Below are 18,850 nucleotides of genomic sequence, written 5' to 3'. Positions count from 1 at the left end.
CATAACTCGGATGGCGCACTAGTGAATTAATGATTGTATGAGGATGCTACTGTCATTATGTGTTGTGCCAATCAGTGAACCAGTGAGTCCTTGATATTGTACTTGCCATGGCTATTGTAATCAAGCATAATCTGGTTGTCGCACTGTAATACAATCAAAATATATGATTGAAGTTTGTGAGCGTGAGCAATGCAACCTTGGTGTACGTCGTCGTTCTCGTCCTTGAGCTCAACCGTTAACGTCATATTGCTACCGGAATATTTTGTATGACTTTCTCAGGCTTTCCGATGGAAAGTTGCTTTCAGACAATGCCAGTTCTCCACAACACTGCGGCATGTCACAACCACCCGAGGCAATAAACACTACTCCAGATAGTGACTGTGATAGTATGATTGATAGGACCAAGTCCTGAAGCTGAAGGCCTGAAGACCTTGGAAGTGCCCATGCAAGTATACGCATGATATTGTCTTGCACTCGTACGCGCGTCCAATTGTCTAACTGTCTCTCCCGTTCACCTGGGCTGCCTAGAAACTGGCTCCTAGTGCAACTTCTACGGGACACATTGTCGATGACGAACTAGAGCAAGCACTATCCTCATTTGTAGAGAAACCATCAGCTCGAGAATTTTCGTCAGCCCGCCCCTACTCTTTACTCAAGTGTTTGTCAATGAGAATTTGACTGTGATAGGGAATCCAGACATCCGGAAGTTGGAAGCGTCTTGGCCGCACTTGCAGTATACGAGCAACGAAATCATTTACACTAAGTACTTCCCTGATCGCGATAGTCTTCCTCAAGACATCACTTTACCATATGGACATCAACATCTAAAGTGCCTGCAAATACTTCACTTGCTGCGAGGTTTGATCTCGGATCATGCACTTGCTTGTCAAGGTTGTATGGCTGGTGGTGGGACTTCATTTGATTATTTCCAGCACATGTCGAGCACCGCCTTTGGTACCTGGGCCTGAGCAACTTGGAGGGTCGGACAACCCAATGAGCAGTTATAACCTCCGGTGACGCAGGGTGACCCTTCGAGTTGTCAGCCGTGTGATCATCAATGTATTTACGACCTTCCCATTGGACCTTGTCGCTGGCGGTGAATTATTCAGTACAGTTACGGTGATTCGCGACATCGGATGGAAAAATGCGGCGTCACAAGCTCGACACGATTTCGTACTATTTTCCTTAGGACACAGCAAGTCACCAACCCTTAGGAGTTAGCCTGCCCTAGTATAAGTATTGTACGTTGGTGACCATGAGCCCATGAGCCCACCCCTCATTCTTTAAATTTGCAATTCGATCTTCACAGTTTCATGTCAGAAATAGAAGCATCTCTCTATGCTCTTCAATGGAATAACAGCATGTCAGGTTCGTTAGTTTTGTCGGAAATGAACCACTGCGCTGAATTTCGTCGTTTTCCAGTTGCTGTCATCACCATCATATCTTATGAATACAGTTAGTAGCTTGCATGAATCTTGCAGTGCTGTTGACCGTAATGTTATCTAGTACTTCAATTCGAGAAAGAGGTACCGAGAAGCTCGTTTTGTCTTTGTCGAGTACTCATGATCGTATCATCATAGGTCAAGTTTGTTTGGGTTAGAGTTGAACCTGAATGATATCAAGATCCGGAACTGACTAGATATGTAGGAAAGACAGTGGTCGGTGATGACGTGTCTATACCTTGCTGTGAGCTCCACCCTGCCAAAGTGCTTCATAGTTTCCCATTTTGTTACTATTTTCAGGTTCGATATTTCGGTATTTTGATCGCAATGTACGTCACGTTGTTGTGTCCTTCAGATGGACATTGTATATTGACGCTGACTTTTAGGTTCTCCGCCTGCTGTACGTGAGGTATACCAACTGAGCTGTTATTAACTGACTAGCGCCAGGGGGAGGTCAAATTTATATACCTGAGGCAGTGAGTCTGTCTTTCTTTAGAGAATGAGTCTAGGTTGACTAAGATTCAGTCGTACGTCAGAATTTCGTTTGACAGCTAACCTGCTGTTGACCTCTTGTTTAGTTGTAAGTATATCTCAGTCAACTGAAACTAGCTTTGCTCATCGTGAAATTGAAATAGGTTATGGCACGTTTCTGTTTATGCAATGGGGTACCTCTGTATACTCTTGCTTGACGAAAGGTAAGTCACGGTCATATGCATACATCCTTACTTTTTACGTACCAATTTCGCATTTGCAGTCATCCTCATCTGGCGTCTATATGCCCTGTACCAATCCAAGCCTATCCTTTATGTTCTACTGGGGTTGTTTATACCTATCGTCGCGCTCTACATAGCGGTGGATGTATTTTTGTGGAGTCGACCCTCAGCGATCTCAAGTAAATTTCTATTTTGATCGAATTCTGGGCAAGCTGATGCCTTGGTGCGTAGTACAAGAAATAATAATAGCCCCAAGCATCAAGTACTGCACGGCTTTCTTCCACACCGGACCCATGCCAGCGATATACACTTCCATCCCCGTCATATGCTATGATATTTTGCTGGTCGTTCTCGCCATTACCATCCTGGTGAAGCACATGAAAGAACGGAAGGAACTTCAAATGAAACCCAACACATATATAGTCTTGATCGTCCGATATCATGTCATATACTTTGTCATGTAAGTTCCCCTTCGTTTATTGTGTTGTCTGAATGCATTCATCGAGTCGTGCTAGGAATTTGGCAGTTCAAATCTTCTCTGCGATAATGTGGGCCGACCTTTCGGTATGATGTTTCATAATTCTAAAGAGGTCTGCTCTAATGCAGACATGCACACTGGCAGACAGCGGTGATGTATGTCGTACTGTTGTTTTCCGATAGTGTGCCATTTATTATCGTGCCACGTCTTATCATCGACATTTGGGAAACGCATGCGAACGAAAGCTGTGTACATGTCAGCACAACATTCGAGGATTGCGTCTGTTGGACTTCGCCACCACCGTTGGAGGAGCACGAGTTGGAATTCCGTATAGATCCCGACAACCTTGCTTGATGCTTCATGGGAGCAAGTAGTCCAGGGTTCAATGTTTTCGTGTAACTGTGTACTATCTTCCATTCTATATTTGTTTATGTCCTCAGCCACGTCTTGTACCGCCTACGACGGGTTACCAGCAATCAATCAGCCTGAGCGCTTTGAACCCAAGTGCAGTCTTCGGGTCGGGTCGATTATGTGTGAGGAGTCTCGCTTCGTGTCCATAGAAATTTGGGTTCGAAGAGAAGGAGAGAATGTTGGTGCGGAGACCTTCCTTTAGTACTTTGTCGATGTTCGGATGGCGCGCTTTGAGTAGCAACGTGGCGTACTCAATCTGCTGAAATCAGCTACAACTATAAACTCAATTCTTTGAATACCCATGCCAATTTCACTACTGCCTGGGTCCCGGGAGATATGGAACAAACAGTAGATTGATACTGAAAGATGTATGTGAACCGAGAGACAGATGCATTTTACATAAGATTATTTGTAACAACTTGAAGAAGGAAGGCAGACGTAGTGACAGAGCGACTGGACTGAAGGGCCATCATAGGGACGGAGAATAAAGCGCCGGCTTGACCCAGTCCACATCCGGAACGTGCGATTTCTCCCAGGAAGGTTGGCAAAACCAGATCTCCGCTGCATTGGTCTCTCGACCACATCGTAAGTCTGGCAGCAAAGATGGAAATTCTTTGCGCTCAAGCGCTGCAATCTGGTTTTAGCATGATGTTCGCAGACAAATCAGATTCAACTCACCGCGAGAGTATGCGTCGGAGAATTCTGACGTGTTGGGTTTCAACAAAAACGATCTATGATTTACGACTTCAGCGAACCCAAACCGCGATGACGGGACGGGTTGCAGCAGCTACCACGGTAAAGATGAGTGATGGTGCCGTAAAACGAACAAGACAAAAGCTTACCCCAGAGATCAAATCCGCAAGAGTTTCATGTAATTCTTCAAAGGCAGGGAACCGTTTGGATGGTCTGTCGCGGTTATGGTAGCACCAAGAAAGGTAAGAAAGTATGTCATCCTTTGTAACGAAGAGTGACTGATGAGATGATATCAGTAAGATAGCAGCGAAGGAAGACTCGATACGTGCCTTGTGCTTCTTCGACACGAGCTCGTAGAGGACGCAGCCTAACGACCACCAGTCTGCGGGTGCTCCGTACTTGAAAGGATGGGGGCCGGATATGTTGGGCAGGACCTCCGGTGCCATGGTGTGCGTCGTTCCCGCCTCTTGCGAACAATAATTCCGCCGTCGGTCCAAGGGTCCTTCGTTTTTGTCTACATAACTCACGCCAAAGTCAGTGATGCGCACGTTCTCTCGAGCATCGATCAGGATGTTCGCGGCTTTGATGTCCCGGTGGATGATCCCTATCTCGTGCAGAGCGTTGATCCCAAGGGTCTTCGAAGTCGGAGGAGGCATGAGACGTGAGATGTCGAAGACCAGGAAAGACGACTGCTTACCATTTGTGCAGCCCACCTGCCAGCATTGAGGACGCAGTACGCAGGATAACGTTGCAGATAGCTATACAGGTCGCTCGCCATCAGGTCCTACAGACATCCGATGGAGTCAGATGACTGAAACGGGTCGCAGGGGAGGAGGACGCACCATTGCAAAACATATTTTATCCTCGGTCTGGAACGACATCTCGAGCCCCATGAGAAATCTAGCCGCGGGACACAGAAACGCGCATGAAAGACGCTTGTACGCTTCGAGTTCGTTCAGAAGAACATCTTTCCTGGATTTGCGCTCAAGATGGTGCTTTGGAAAGACCTTAATACACAACAAGCGATTCGACGCTACATCTTCAGCTCCCACCGCCACGCCGTACGTGCCCTGGCCCAACGTGCGCCAAACACGAAAGGGGCCATACGTGCATGACACCGGTGTAGTTCGGACCACCTCTGCTGGGCCGGAGTGCGTGAAGGTGGACACCTGAGCAGGTGCTGGAGGGTCGGCCGGCTCCGAGGCAGAAGGGTATTGAGGATCGGGGGTCTCTGAGCAAGGATTCGCAATGCCAGCATCGACTACGGTAGACATTATGACGGGGGCGTTGGATGCAGCGCTGGAATGAGGTTCAGAAGAAGATTGAGCGACCATGCCTGACAGATAAGAATGAGGAGAAGGGTACGGAAATGCCAATTCGACGAGCGTATTTAAGAGTTCCTTGGTACCCCCACAACACGCTTTAAATAATATCAATGAGTTGTGGAGCGTTGATTTGTGAATTGTACCCACAGGGTAATCATGGCGACTAGCCACTGTCGATCACGACGGGGGAGATCATAGAGATGTGCGCTTTGGAACAATTAAAAGATGTTGTGACCACAGTTGAGCACCAAGCGTCGGCGCACGTCCCTGCCAGTTGCCGAGTGGTCAATAACATTCACGATACCAAAACAATGCAATGCCGCAGAAATTTGCATGTCCAAATCTAGAACGCGAGCGGTCCTAGCACCGAACATTCTAGTCAAGCGCTAACCGCTGCAAGGCATGCTGTTACAGGTGTTTTACTTCTTCTGAATATTTATTTATCAGTGTCGCACGACGGACCACGAATGGGTATCTTCGGAAGAACCTGTACATTATACTTATCTCATGAATGTAAAGTTAATGTCCCTGGCCATGGATTCGGTCGCTCAAGATAGTCTCCGCGGCAGCGGTATTGACATTTAAAAAGTATAAATGTATGTTAGCAGAAAGATCGGAGTGATGCATGAACTACACCTTTGGACGACAGCGTGACAAAGGCATGAAATGAAAAGACGCCGTTTGAAGGTAATAACAGGTTTGACGATTCAGATTCAAACTTTACATGTTGGGGCTTGTGCGGACGTGTCGATCACGACGTGGTTCCATGGAGGTCGCGATTGCGAGTAGGAAAGTAACTGAGTCGTCGAGTTATATTTTGGTTTCGGCTTCATATAGAACAAAGTTGATAACGGGAAAATACACGTAAGAGTAGTAGCTTGATTTGGTGAACAAAATGTTCTTGAATGAAGATTAGCTTACACTGTGACACGCAAAAAAAACATACGAAGGGTACTGCCAACACAACAGACGCCCCGTCACGGTTCACCTGCAAGCTCTAGATCTGGAATCAAAAGTGATGCAAGGGGTGGTCGAGATACAGCACAAGCGACGAACCAGAAGCTGTGACGATGAAGACAAGGAAACAAGGGAGAAGCACGATGATCCCAAAGAGGTTGGTTATGGCTGACCCGGGCCGGTGGGAACCGTGAAACCAACCTTTAAACTCTTCTACTAGGTGCGGAATCATGACTCTCCGCTATGATAGTATGAATCAGGTCCTGAGGCCCTTAAGATCATGGAAGTGCCCGTCATTATCACGTATACGCATGATACTGTTTTTCACTCGTCCAACTGTCTCTCCCGTTCACCTGGGCTGCCTACAAACCGGCTGGGAGTGCAACTTGAGTCTAGTACGGAACACATTGTGACGACGAACTAGAGTAAGCACTATCCTCATATTTTTAGAGAAACCAACAGCTCGAGAAATTGTCAGCCCGCCCCTACTCTTCCCTCAAGTGTGTGATTTGACTGTAGTGGGGAATCCAGACACACCGGAAGTTGGAAGCGCACTTGCCACAGTATACGAGCAACGACATCATTGCATCGCCAGGCGTTCCACCAAACTTCTGAAGGAGCACATATTCATACATGCAAACCCAGTCAGCAACGTCTATACGTTACGCGGGTAATGTTAATGTTTGCTATAAGGAATGCTTGATCACCTTTTAATTCATTGGGCGCCAATGTACGACTGACATTGTCTGACCCCGTATACTAGCGCAGAAGTAAATTATCATCAGATTCAAACCACCATCCCTAGCCTGAAATATATGTAGTTACCATTAACTCAGCTATCAACCAGATTGCTTCTGTGGTCCAGAAGTCCCGCAGCTCCGTTCTAGTTCTTCGTTCCTAAGACGCGCTGTGGCAGCTTCCGACGCCCTTATCCGATGTTCTTCCGTGGTATCGTTACCTCGAAGGTCTGTGCCTCCTAGAACATGGACAAGTGCCTCTACTTCTCCGTCCGATGACGGCTGATAAGTGTCTCGTAAATCAGAAAGTTCATGTGTTCCTGCTCTTGCTGCAGCCTCAAATTCTGCAACCTCGCGATTGAGCTGAGAATTTAACTCTTTAAACTAGCAGTACACGACCGCGGTGTAAAAAGGGTATTAGAAGCTAATTCTTGATATACAGGTTGTGACTCACATCATTGTTATGTTCGCCCCACACATTGTGAGCCAGTTCATGACACAACACGCGCCTGACCTCCAGGTACGGACGAAAACCATCATACGTATCAAGCCGAATTCGCAGCTTGATGGTATCTCCACTCCCGACGTTAAGACCCAGAAGTCCAGGGTGTTCATGGGGTGCAAGCTCGGTAAGCAAGCCCACAGAAAAACGATGCTTCTGCATGACATGTAGGACTGCAGGGTCCTTGGAAAGAGTTGTGAGACACTCCGTCGCTGTTTCAGGTCGCGGCAGATGAGTGAGCGGTTCTATACGGTGAAAGTGGTACTGGTGTGACGAAGTAGACGATGACCCGGTCGAACGAAGCTAATTGCCTCTCATCATGATTGATAATCTTGATGATAAGAACAAGTGTCAGGACATACCTTGACCTGTGGCTTTAGCGCCCTCTCTCTGAGAATTTGCTCCTTCTTCTGATGTGCCGAGTCAGCTGCATTCAGTTGTCCGAGTTCTTCTACTGTTGAGCCAAGCATTTGCACTTTGATGCCATCGCGAAGACCTGCTTGGGCCATGGTGGGTTCTAAATCTGAGTCATCCTGTCGATGCTGAAATTTCTTTCCTCTATAAATGAGTTTCTGTAATGATGGCGGAACAGAAGTGAGGAGCTCGAGACGGGAATGAAGAGCAGAGAGAGGGGCGTCATTCGGGAGGAAAACAGTGTGCGATGTACCGCGAAAGGTAACGGTCAGCATGATATCTTCATGGGACATGGTATCCTTCGGCTGTCTGGTGATAGTTACTAGTCAAGTTGTAATCAGGCCTGCAGCACCGGCCTGACTTGGATCAGCTGACTAAAAGCGCTCAGGCTACCGGCGTCGGCTTGATTGCCGACAACCCGTCGTGGGTGGTACCAGACGTGGCTGGGGACATAAATAAATATAGAATGAAAGACAGTACATAGTTACACGAAAACATTGAGCCCTGGACTACTTGCTCCCATGAAGTATCAAGAAATATTGTCAGGATCTATACAGAATTCCAGCTCGTGCTCCTCCAACGGCGGTGGCGAAGTCCAACAGACGCAATCCTCGAATGTTGTACTGACATGCACACAGCTATCATTGGCATGTGTTTCCCAAATATCGACGATAAGACGTGGCACGATAATAAATGGCGCAGTATCGGAGAACAACAGTATGACATCCATCACTTCCGTCTGTGCATGCCTGCATTAGAGCAGACCTCTTTAGAATCATGGGAGATCATACCGAAAGGTTGGCCCACAATATCGCCGAGAAGATTTGAATTGCCAGATTCCTAGCACGACTCAATGAATGCTTTCAGACAACAAACGAAGATGAACTTACAGGACAAAGTATATGACATGGTATCGGACGATCAAGACTATATAGGTGTTTGGTTTCATTTTAAGCTCCTTCCGTTCTTTCAGGTGCTTCACCAGGATGGTAATAGCGAGAACGACCAGCAAAATATCATAGCATATGACGGGGATGGAAGTATATATCGCTAGCATGGGTCCCATATGGAAGAAAGCCGTGCAGTATTTGATGTTTGGGGTTATTGTTATTTCTTGCACTACGCACCAATGCATCAGCTTGCACAGAATTCGATTGAAGTAGAAATTCACTTGAGATCGCTGAGGGTCGACTCCACAAAAATACATCCACCGCTATATAGAGCGCGGCGATAGGTATAAGCAAGCCCATTAGAACATACAGTATGGGTTTGGATTGGTTGTATAGGGCATATAGACGCCAGATGAGAATGACTGCAAATGCCAAATGGGTACGTGTAATGAAGTAAGAAGGATGTATGCATATATCTGTGACTTACCTTTCGTCAAGCAAGAGTATACAGAGAAACCCCATTGCATAAACAGAAACATGCCATAACCTATTTCAAGTTCACGATGAGCACAGCTAGTTTCAGTTGAATGCAACACACTCACAACTAAACAAGCGGTCAACAACAGATCAGCTGTCAAACGAAATTCTGACGTACGGCTGAATCTTAGTCAACCTAGAATTCTCTAAAGAAAGACAGACTCACTGCCTCAGGTATATAAACTAGACCTCCCCCTAGCGCTAGTCAGTTAATTACGGTGCAGTTGGCACTACGTCACGTACAGGTGGCGGAAAATCTAGAAGTCAGCATCAACATACAATGCATCATCCGGAGGATACAACAACCGCGACGTACATTGCAACCAAAATACCGAAATATCGAACCTGACATGGCAATAAAAATGGGAAACCATGAAGCACTTTGGCAGGGTGGAGCTCACAGCAAGGTATAGATACGTCATCACTGACCACTGTCTTTCCTGCGTATCTAGTCAGTTCCGGATCTTGATATCATTGAGGTTCAACTCTAACCCAAACAAACTTGACCTATGATGATATGATCATGAGTACTCGACGAAGACAAAACGAGCTTCTCGGTACCTCTTTCTCGAATTGAAGTACTAGATAACATTACGGTCAACAGCACTGCAAAATTCATGAAAGCTACTGACTGTATTCATAAGATATCATGGTGATGACAGCAACTGGAAAACGACGAAATTCAACGCAATGGTTCATTTCCGACAAAACCAACGAACCTGAGACGCTGTTATTCCAGTAAAGAGCATAGACAGATTCTTCTAGTTCCGACATGAAACTGTAAAGATCGAATCTCAAATTCAAAGAATGAGGGATGGGCTGATGCTCACCAACGTGCAATACTTATAGGGCAGACTAAATCTCGTTAACTCCTAAGGGTTGGTGACTTTTGCTGTGTTCTAATGAAAATAGTACGACATCGTGTCGAGCTTGCGGCGCCGCACTTTTCCATTTGATGTCTCGAATCATTGTACTCGATAATTCACCACCAGCGACAAGGCCAAGGTCCAACGGGAAGGTCGCAAGTATATTGATGATCACACGGCTGACAACTTGAAGGGTCGCCCTGCGTCACCGGTGGCTGTAACTGCTTCTTGGGTTGTCCGACCCTCTGGCTTAGGTGGTAAGGGCGGTGCTTATCTACCCCGACATATGCTGGAAAACATCAAATGAAGTCCCACCACCATCCAGATTCCATATGACCTTGACAAGCAAGTGCATGATCCGAGATCAAATTTCAAACCTCGAGACAAGCGAAGTGTTTGCAGGCCCTTTGCATGTTGACGTCCGTACGGTAAAGTGATCTCTTGAATAGACATGATCATGAATGCCTTGAGGAAGACAATCGCAATCGGAAGTACTACGGCGGTAAAGACTTTGCGAAAATGATTAGTAAGCTAGCTCAACAATACCCAATATTTTATTAGTAACTCAAACTTGTCTTCTCGATCCGGATCAGTCTATGTCTCGTTTCGCAAACAAAGGAAGGACTTTGAATTGTAATCAAACTTTGGTAAGGACAGTGCATAGGTAGCAAGACGATAGCTAGGACTGAGGCTGACAGGCAAACAAAATGGTATAATGATTGGGCAAAATCTCAGGAAGACTTTCGACCGAAACATACTCGAAGAAAACTCCTAAAGGTGGGGGCAAGCAAAGCCGATTCCCCTGTGAACTAGGAGCGAAACGACGCAACAGGTGTTAGCTTGACCCCAGAGATTAGGAGGACCGCGAGTACGAACCTTTAGGCTGGCATTGCATATCGCATGAAAGGTTCTAATACCGGCTGATCCTGTAGATATGGCGCGAGTACCACAGCATGTTTCCGGAGGTAGAGTACAAACACGTCAGAGCTCCACCTCCCCATTGTCTTCACAGTTTCGAACGGGACACCACGAAGAAGGTACTCGAGTGTTCCTCCGATACGGATACCGTGACCCTTCAGTTCTCCGTGTCCCGAACGGGCGCTCGCGTCTTTGAGGCATTTCAAGAAAGCAGTGCACGTGAGAGCACGTAGACCCGTCTTGTGTCTCCAGCTGAAGAGAGCGTCGGAGGGGGACAAATGGTTTATGTGGAGGTGATTATTTAGAGCTGTAAGAGGGTCGGCGAGGCCGGACTGCACTGCCCAGTAAACGTCTTCACCTGAGGTAGATGTTTTGGTGCGCAGCAGGCGGAAGACTGTGACACGGAATCCATGACGGTCGACCTCGTGACATATGTCACCGACAGACACGTGTAAGTGCCGATCGAAACCTTTCAACGAAGGCACTGTAAATTCGCCTGTGTGCGCGATGGTGAAAAACAACGTGGTTAAACACGCATACACCGCAGCGTGTAAGGGTGTCGAAAGATCTAAGCTAGAGCGGATTGCCAGTAGCAGTGCGATGGTAAAGGGAGCGCGTTTCGTGCGAGACGAGGACTGGGGAGCTAGTGACTTTGCTCCCTCTAATGTCAAGGACGCTTGCGCTTGGTCAACCGACCAAGGTAAGCCATGCAATAGGTGCCATGCGCGTATACCGTAGAAGTAGTTTTCTAATGTTTTCCCGGAGTAGAGACCCGCGCATCCAGCTAGGAAAGCCAACACCAGCACTGAAGATGCCGGGCACCGTTGATGCTCGGGAATTCCCCGAGAGTCGCAGAAGACGTGGAAAACAAGCAACCCGGAGCCATAACACTCTCGAGTGCTTGAGGCGTGACAGTGGGCGATGACAAGCAAGATGCGATCGATGTCGTCGTCTGTCAAAGAGACGAGCGACCCCGACTGATCAAGGCGCGACCGAGAAGTCACAGGAACCCAGAGTCTAAGGCGATCGCGAGCGAGACAATGAGGGCGAAGAGGCAGAGGACTCGACACGTCAAAGCGATTGGACAAAGGCATCAACGCTGCCTTAGGAGTGGTATGGCTCACCTCCGCAGGACTAGATAGGTGCTTTGCTAGCCAGCCCATCATCAGAAGATGGCTGGCGGCAGGTGTGGCGACGAGGGATGTGATCGTCGACGAGGAATTTTGCCAGTCCAACGGGTAGCGTGATTGGTGGTAAGAGGAGACATCGCGGTGGGTAGATCCCTCGTGACAGTCCATCTGCAGGATTGTCACAACTGGGAACATACCGCGGATAGAATGAGTAGGCATTGCCAAGGTAGTCGAGTTGGGCAAGGATCCTTCGGAAGATTGAGTTGGTTTCTCAGTTGCGACTCCTACCGTTTTTCCAACCTTCGACGACACCCTGGTTGTCGCAGTAAATGCGGAAGTGATGATGGGAGGAGTAGAGAGGGTGGTGGAGAATGGCAGTGATGAGAAGCTCGAGGCCGGCACACTTCACCCATCCAATGTCACGTTGTCCGTCGAGTGTTTGCCATCCGGGCCGGAGAATCCAGGCCCTCCAATACCCATTGATAACAATTGCAACTCCGACGCTTGAACTTGCGTCTGAGAACGCGCGAATGTCAGTGAGGCACTGGGGGAGTGCGATGGACCTGCCAACGAAGGAGCGAGTGAGGGTGATGGACCACCAGGTGAGATCATCCTCAAGGTGCTTGACGGGGTGATATGACATGAACGGACGGTGACTGCAGATGCCGAGCATGGCTTCCAGGCATGTGAGGTAGGCTCTGCCGGCTGGGACCACGAGACAAGCGTGCACCAGCTTACCATGAAGTTTTTGCACTTCGAGGAGCGAGTGAGTTTTTTGGGCGCGCCAGTTTTGAATGGCAGCTTGATACTTCTCCCGCTTCTGATCCGAAAGTTGGACCGTGAGTTTAGGGATATCCCAAAGCAACCCGATGAAGAGGGCGAAGAACGCAAAGGCCGTATCCTTGGAGGGCTCCCAGGGAATGCCCAACGGCTGCGACGCACGATCAATATCGGCGAAAGCATAGGAGAACGCAGAGTCGAACGAGGAACGAGGAGAAGAACAGGAGAGGTCGCGCAGGAGAGACCGGTGATCTTCTGCATGTACTTCGGATGAGTCGTCAATGAGTAGTCTACCCTTGAACCAAATCCGCCCGCCAGAATGGACACGCCCTTTTCGAGTGACAAGTGAGTTGACGCTTTGGCGATGGGCATTGTAGCTGTCCAGATATTCCCGCCGAATGCGAAAGAACAAATGATCGTCCACCCATTTCGTGAGAGGTCCAAGTCCTTCTGCACGCAAAAGATCAATCCCCGCATCAGCGACCTGTCCATAGACACCGGCGGAGGGTCCCATACCGAACGAGACACACGTATCCACGCAAAAGGAGTCATCTTGAAGACGCACCACCGCTCCTGGCCACTGGGAGGAGTGTAAAGGAACAGTGCGATACGCTTCGGCGACATCTCGTGTCGCGGCTTGGGACCCTGGAGGTAAAGACCGAATGATGCTGCATACAGTTTCGAAGGTGCCCCATGTGCAAGGGAAATCATCCGGCTCGAGCAAAGAATTAATGGACGGGTTGGGGTAAGCCAAAGAAGGCAGGAGAGGAAACGAAAAATTCTGTATAACTCTAAACTTCCCAGGCTTGCCTGGTTTCGGGATGATGGATAAGGGGGACGATTGAAACGGACCAAGCAGAGCACACAAATGATCATAGGAGAAAGGTCCGAGGTAACAGCCCGTAGATAGTTCACGGTCAAGTATGGAGCGGAAGGCATCAGCGAAGGTGACGAGAGAAACATTATTCGAGGGACATTGTACATTGCTAATTTGTGGGATACCAAGATTGAAACCGAACCGAAGACTATGTGACAGAGTGGGGTATATATCAAGCAGATTGTGTCTGCGCAACGCAGCCTCCCAGGTATCAGGATTGTACGGCGTGAGTGGGTTTCGACGCCTGTGCGCGAGGGCACTGCTGAGCTCCGTGGGAGTTGGCAAGACACCCCGAGCAAATGTGCCTCTCGTCGTGAGAGTGGCTGGAACAGCTTTTGGAATGCTGCCAGTCCACACACAAAGGTTTGTCGGACCCGCGTAGCAGGAGCTGTCGGTTGACACGTGTGGTGAGAGCGGGGCGGGAGTTGTCCCAGAGGCGCTCCGCTGTACACTCGATGAAGGCGTGAGATTTGCTCCCCAGGCAGACGGCGCACACGGCTGGGGAGCGAGAGCTGTGTGCGCTGTCCTTAAAACCCGAGCGAGAATGCGCAGACCGAGAAGGACGCTGAGCGTGTGCTTTCTTCGAGGCTTTGGGAGATGGCGACCGATCCCGGGTGTGTGGTGACAGGGAGCGTTTCGAGCGCTGAGAGTGATGGTGATTGAGTGATTTGGAGTCCTGAGGCCATGGAATTTGTAAATGCAAGGGGCAAGCGTCAACGCGGAAGGTCATGCACAAAGCATGGTTCGACAAAACGAACGCGAAAAGGCAAAAGGAAGGCACGGTGAACGCAAATGCAGGTGGGAGAACGCAAATGCAGGGGATGAAGTATCGCAGACGCAAGGGAGTAACGCGGGTAAAAAACAACGCAGACAACACATAAGATCGTCAGGTAAACAAGGGAAGAAAACGAAAAAGTCAGTGTATTGTTTAACAAAGAGCGACGACGAGTGTACCGCTTGCTCATTTCCGAGGTCGAGACGACGCATGCTGCGAAAAACTCTGTCGTACGTGCGAAGAAGGGCAGCATCATCTATGATGGAGATGTCCCAAGCGCCCTTGGCCAGGGGAATGGCGTTGTGCCAGGCACGACGTTGTTCTTCCTGGTAGATCAAAATGGCGCGCTGAGCGATGGAATCAATCGAGTTCCAGTACCAATGAAGCATGAGTGCAGCCCAGAAGCGAGCCAGCATCGTTACCCATTGGACTGGCCAGTCGTATTCTTCCAAAGCTTTGATCATCCTTGGTACCGCTTGAGCAAATTCTATGGTGGAGAGATTACGATCAGCAATGACAGCCAGCGACGGTTTAGCACCAGCAGCAGTGATCCACGTTGTGGAACCATCTGCACTGGTCGTGGGAAGCATTCCTTCATCGTCCCAGGTACGATACGTGGAATGAGCTTCTTGAATTCCAGCATTCGTCCAGTAATATAGCTCGACATAGTGTCCCTTGTCAATCTTCCAGAGGGCAAAATCGGAGACTAACACTTCATCATCGGTAGCGTCGGGACAAGGGCGCATGGGAATGGGTAGGTGTTTCGCACGATTCTTCTTTCTTTCATCGGCTTTGTTAGATTCTTCGTCGAGCCGAAGAGTCTGTTGATGGCGCTCGGCCGCTTCTTCGGCTAGGCGTTGGCGTTCAGTTTGAAGACGCTCGTCTTCAGCGAGCTGTTGTTGCCATTGGGAATGCAAGGCATTGTTGGTGGTGAGCCACACCGTGCGAAGGAGATCCACTGCTTGTGCCTCGGTGGTGGTAGGGGTAACGAGGCTGGTGCGACTAGCCAGGTATGGATCACTAAGGAAATCAGGACAAATCAAGAGGCTGGGGTCGGAATGTAGACGATCCATCAGAGCAAACAACGTAGATAGACGAAAGAGAATGATTTCCAATGGTTTAGGAGTTTAGAAAGAGTATATTGACAAGTCTTGTCAAAAGGCTAATAGCGAGGACGAGAAGGGAGAAGCACAACGTTTGATTTGCTGACAACATAGACTCTATTCGTGTCACGTGATCGTACCTCACACTCAACCAGAATTCAAAATACGCAGCCGGCATTTCGGCAGCTCTCTCCCAACCTCCAAACATACTGAGTGCAAAATAAAAGGGCAAATCAATCGCTCACTCAATTAATGATGTGCCTGATTTTAACATCCAAATAAAATTAGATTAAGTGTACGAGTACCGACAGGATGAGCAGTATTTAGCCAGGCACATAAGGTGAGTGGTATGACTAGTCAAAAGCGCCACAGTGCTGTGCCTGTGCTGCATGAGGGCGACTTTACTGCGATGCTATGGTCGCTGATAGTGAATGCACGTTGCCATAGATGATCACACAAGAATTTTCCTGATAGGCTGGAGGAACCCGATCAATACATCTCCACGATATTCCAAAACGACTGATGAATCAATCACACTATTGATGTATCCTTGGTAGCGACAATGTACAGTGTTAGATGTCTCGATATGACACTATGGACTAGTAGTATCAGAGAATTTCTCTATGACAAGAGTCCGGGCAAAGGGTTTTCACTCTACCTCCTTCCAAGTTAAAACATCATTCGCGCAAGTCCAGCTCGTGCTCCTCCAACGTCGGTGGCGAAGTCCAACAGAGGCAATCCTGGAATGTCGTACTGACATGCACACAGTTATCGTTGGCATGCGCTTCCCAAATGCTGATGATAAGACGTGGCACGATAATAAATGGTGCAGTATCGTTGAACATTAGAACGAGATTCATCACTGCCGTCTGGGTATGCCTGCATTAGAGCACATCTTTCTAGAATCAAAAGAGATCATACCGAAAGGTCGGCCCACAATATCGCCATGAAGATTTGATTTGTCAAATTCCTAGCGCGACTCAATGAAACCTTTCAGAGAACGCAACAAACGAAGGGGAACTTACAGGACAAAGTATATGACATGATATTGGACGATCACGATTACATAGGTGTTAGGTTTCATTCGAAGTTCCTTCCGTTCTTTCAGGTGCTTCCCGAGGGCGGCAATGGCGAGGACAACTAGGAAGATATCATAGCATATGACGGGGATGGAAGTATATATCGCTGGCATGGGCCCGATGTGGAAAAAAGCCGCGCAGTACTTGATGTTTGGGGTTATTATTACTTCTTGTACTACACACCAAGGCATCAGCTTGCACAGAATTCGATCAAAATAGAAATTTACTTGAGATCGCTGAGGGTCGGCTCCATAAATATATATCCACCGCTATATAGAGCGCGACGATAGGTATAAACAACACCAGTAAAACATACAGGATAGGCTTGGATTGGTTGTACAAGGCGTATAGACGCCAGATGAGAATGACTGCAAATGCGAAATGGGTATGCGAGAATGTATGTATACCACCTTGACTTACCTTCTCCCAAGCAAAAATATACAGAAAGACTCCATTGGATAAACAGAAACATGCCATAACCTATTCCATTTTCACGATGAGCAAAGCTAGTTTCAGTTGAATATGATATACTCACAACTAAACAAGAGGTCAGCAGATCATGCTTAAATGTGAAACAAACTTCTGACGTACGGCTGAATCTTAGTCAACCTAGAATTCTCTAAAGAAGGAATTGATAGACTCACTGCTTCAGGAATATAAAATAGACCTCCCCCTAGCGCTAGTCAGTTAATGACAGCTCAGTTGGTATACCTCACGTACAGCAAGCGGAGATTCTAAAACCCAGCGTCAACATACAATATTCATCTGAAGGATACAACACCGCGACGTACATTGCAATCAAAATACCGAAATATCGAACCTAAAATAGCAACAAAATGGGAAACTATCAAGCACTTTGGCAGGGTGGAACTCACAACAAGGTATAGATACGTCATCATCGACCACTGTCTTTCCTGCATATCCAGTCAGTTCCGGATCTTGATAAGGTCGAGGTTGATTTCTAACCCAAACAAACGTGACCTGTGATAATATGATCATGAGTAATTGACCAAGACAAAATGAGCTCTTTGGTACCTCTTTCTCGAACTGGAGCACTAGATAACATTACGTTCAGCCGCACTGCAAGGTTCATGATAGCTACTGACCGTACTCATAGAATATCAGGGTAATGACTACAACTGAAAAACGATGAAGTTTGGCACAATGAATCATTTACGATAAGGCTAACGAACCTGATGTGTTGTTATTCCAGGCAAGAGCATACAGATATTCATCTAGTTCCGGCATAAAACTGTGCAGGTCAAATGGCAGTTTCAGAGAGTAAGGGATGGGTTGCTAATCATTAACGTACAATACTTATAGGGCAGGCTATCGGAATCCCGTTGACTTGCAAGGGTTGTGAACTTGTGACGTTTTAATGAAAACTGTACGACAGCGGAGCTTGCGGTGCTGCACTCTATCGGATGTCTGTCCTCAATAATTCGCTACCAACGGAAAGGCCAAAAGGTCGATGATCACACGACTGACAACTTGAAGGGTGACCCTGCGTCACCGGTGGCTGTAACTGCTTCTTAGGCTAGATTCGGTAGCAAGAGCGGTGCTTATCTGCCCCTGCTGGAAAACATCAAATGAAGTCCCACCACCATTCATATGACCATGACAAGCAAGTGCATTATTTAAGATCGAACCTCAGAATAAGCGAAGCGTTTGCAGGCCTTTGACGTGTTAACGTCCGTGGCAGAGTGATCTCTTGGATAGACATGGTCACGATGCCTTCGAGGAAGGCAAGCGCTATCGAGTAAGTACCCCATTTGACATTTATTAAAAGGGAGAAGGTGGAGCCATGAGTGTATTCGGCCCTGTGGGATCATCAGACTATCAGATAGAGCACAAGCATACAGAATCGGTCCGGATCTACTTACTCAACTCTGCCGATACTGGGATTTGAATTTGAACGTTTGAACAGTTGAAGCGTGAGTGCACACCTTGCTCTATCTTGCGCTAACCTACCGGCATTCAAAAGTCATATACGCGAGTTCTCATGTTGTGGTGGCGATTCGCGAAGCCGTCGTTCTGACATATACCTGCAAGAAGTGGTCAAATTCCTGGCGGAATGTAATGAGTACTTTCAACTCACCACGTGTTGTCGGAATGTGAACCCGGGCCAGGGTCAAGTTTTTGACAGAGCTGTCCCCGTAACCGGTCTTTCTATGTCTCTGAGATGTTAAGTGCTTGACGTAGTAGTACCTGTCCCAGGCCCCG

The 18,850-nt window shown here is 47.9% G+C and overlaps 6 protein-coding genes across 6 annotated transcripts; 1 reads left to right on the top strand and 5 right to left on the bottom strand.

Annotated features, from left to right (window-relative positions):
* Positions 1 to 1,313: 1,313 nt before the first annotated feature.
* Positions 1,314 to 2,987, top strand: HD556DRAFT_1526807 (uncharacterized protein; the record flags this gene model as incomplete). The annotated part of the gene is made up of 13 exons (XM_041309322.1): positions 1,314 to 1,368; positions 1,423 to 1,455; positions 1,507 to 1,526; positions 1,581 to 1,595; positions 1,648 to 1,686; positions 1,743 to 1,771; positions 1,829 to 1,842; positions 1,890 to 1,922; positions 2,078 to 2,137; positions 2,197 to 2,334; positions 2,387 to 2,615; positions 2,671 to 2,719; positions 2,778 to 2,987. The coding sequence occupies 13 exons, from the start codon at positions 1,314 to 1,316 to the stop codon at positions 2,985 to 2,987; spliced, it is 924 nt and encodes a 307-aa protein (XP_041161010.1).
* Positions 2,988 to 3,513: 526 nt separating this feature from the next.
* Positions 3,514 to 5,390, bottom strand: HD556DRAFT_1526806 (kinase-like domain-containing protein; the record flags this gene model as incomplete). The annotated part of the gene is made up of 7 exons (XM_041309321.1): positions 5,362 to 5,390; positions 5,210 to 5,269; positions 4,580 to 5,157; positions 4,435 to 4,521; positions 3,887 to 4,372; positions 3,723 to 3,831; positions 3,514 to 3,671 (listed from the first exon to the last, which is right to left on the bottom strand). Exons 3-7 carry the CDS (start codon positions 5,069 to 5,071, stop codon positions 3,514 to 3,516), a joined length of 1,332 nt encoding a protein of 443 aa, XP_041161009.1. The 5' UTR covers positions 5,072 to 5,157; positions 5,210 to 5,269; positions 5,362 to 5,390.
* A 1,468-nt stretch (positions 5,391 to 6,858) lies between these two features.
* Positions 6,859 to 7,965, bottom strand: HD556DRAFT_1235882 (WLM-domain-containing protein; the record flags this gene model as incomplete). The annotated part of the gene is made up of 3 exons (XM_041297778.1): positions 6,859 to 7,140; positions 7,211 to 7,561; positions 7,621 to 7,965. The coding sequence occupies 3 exons, from the start codon at positions 7,963 to 7,965 to the stop codon at positions 6,859 to 6,861; spliced, it is 978 nt and encodes a 325-aa protein (XP_041161008.1).
* Positions 7,966 to 8,104: 139 nt separating this feature from the next.
* HD556DRAFT_390070 (uncharacterized protein) lies at positions 8,105 to 10,080 on the bottom strand. The gene is made up of 14 exons (XM_041310468.1): positions 9,930 to 10,080; positions 9,819 to 9,877; positions 9,732 to 9,764; positions 9,661 to 9,680; positions 9,592 to 9,606; positions 9,501 to 9,539; positions 9,416 to 9,444; positions 9,343 to 9,356; positions 9,262 to 9,294; positions 9,050 to 9,109; positions 8,844 to 8,984; positions 8,563 to 8,791; positions 8,464 to 8,512; positions 8,105 to 8,411 (listed from the first exon to the last, which is right to left on the bottom strand). Exons 2-14 carry the CDS (start codon positions 9,871 to 9,873, stop codon positions 8,202 to 8,204), a joined length of 927 nt encoding a protein of 308 aa, XP_041161007.1. The 5' UTR covers positions 9,874 to 9,877; positions 9,930 to 10,080; the 3' UTR covers positions 8,105 to 8,201.
* Positions 10,081 to 14,738: 4,658 nt separating this feature from the next.
* HD556DRAFT_1199840 (uncharacterized protein) lies at positions 14,739 to 15,503 on the bottom strand (the record flags this gene model as incomplete). Its single annotated transcript, XM_041296364.1, has 1 exon — positions 14,739 to 15,503. A coding segment is annotated over one exon (765 nt), but the record flags the coding sequence as incomplete, so codon positions are not given.
* A 272-nt stretch (positions 15,504 to 15,775) lies between these two features.
* HD556DRAFT_1526804 (uncharacterized protein) lies at positions 15,776 to 18,210 on the bottom strand. Its single transcript, XM_041309320.1, has 15 exons — positions 17,940 to 18,210; positions 17,821 to 17,879; positions 17,734 to 17,766; positions 17,663 to 17,682; positions 17,594 to 17,608; positions 17,503 to 17,541; positions 17,419 to 17,447; positions 17,348 to 17,361; positions 17,272 to 17,300; positions 17,208 to 17,220; positions 17,048 to 17,164; positions 16,855 to 16,995; positions 16,574 to 16,802; positions 16,470 to 16,518; positions 15,776 to 16,417 (listed from the first exon to the last, which is right to left on the bottom strand). Exons 2-15 carry the CDS (start codon positions 17,873 to 17,875, stop codon positions 16,226 to 16,228), a joined length of 975 nt encoding a protein of 324 aa, XP_041161005.1. The 5' UTR covers positions 17,876 to 17,879; positions 17,940 to 18,210; the 3' UTR covers positions 15,776 to 16,225.
* Positions 18,211 to 18,850: the final 640 nt, after the last annotated feature.

This window comes from Suillus plorans (genome assembly GCF_016647745.1).
Source record: "Suillus plorans strain S12 chromosome Unknown HD556scaffold_23, whole genome shotgun sequence".
Classification (NCBI taxonomy): Eukaryota; Fungi; Basidiomycota; class Agaricomycetes; order Boletales; family Suillaceae; genus Suillus; species Suillus plorans.
Note: the sequence above shows the minus strand (reverse complement) of the source record. Positions and strands in the feature narration are given on the sequence as shown.

Coding starts and splice junctions, on each gene's coding strand:
- HD556DRAFT_390070 (XM_041310468.1), bottom strand. CDS start 9,873: ATGTCGGAACTAGAAGAATCTGTCTATGCTCTTTACTGGAATAACAGC. Junction 8,985..9,049: donor ATACTCTTGCTTGACGAAAG/GTAAGTCACAGA, acceptor TGGCATTTGCAG/TCATTCTCATCTGGCGTCTA. Junction 8,513..8,562: donor CATGTCATATACTTTGTCCT/GTAAGTTCATCT, acceptor GAGTCGTGCTAG/GAATCTGGCAATTCAAATCT.
- HD556DRAFT_1526804 (XM_041309320.1), bottom strand. CDS start 17,875: ATGCCGGAACTAGATGAATATCTGTATGCTCTTGCCTGGAATAACAAC. Junction 17,683..17,733: donor CCTGATATTCTATGAGTACG/GTCAGTAGCTAT, acceptor AATGTTATCTAG/TGCTCCAGTTCGAGAAAGAG. Junction 16,418..16,469: donor TATTGTGGGCCGACCTTTCG/GTATGATCTCTT, acceptor AGGCATACCCAG/ACGGCAGTGATGAATCTCGT.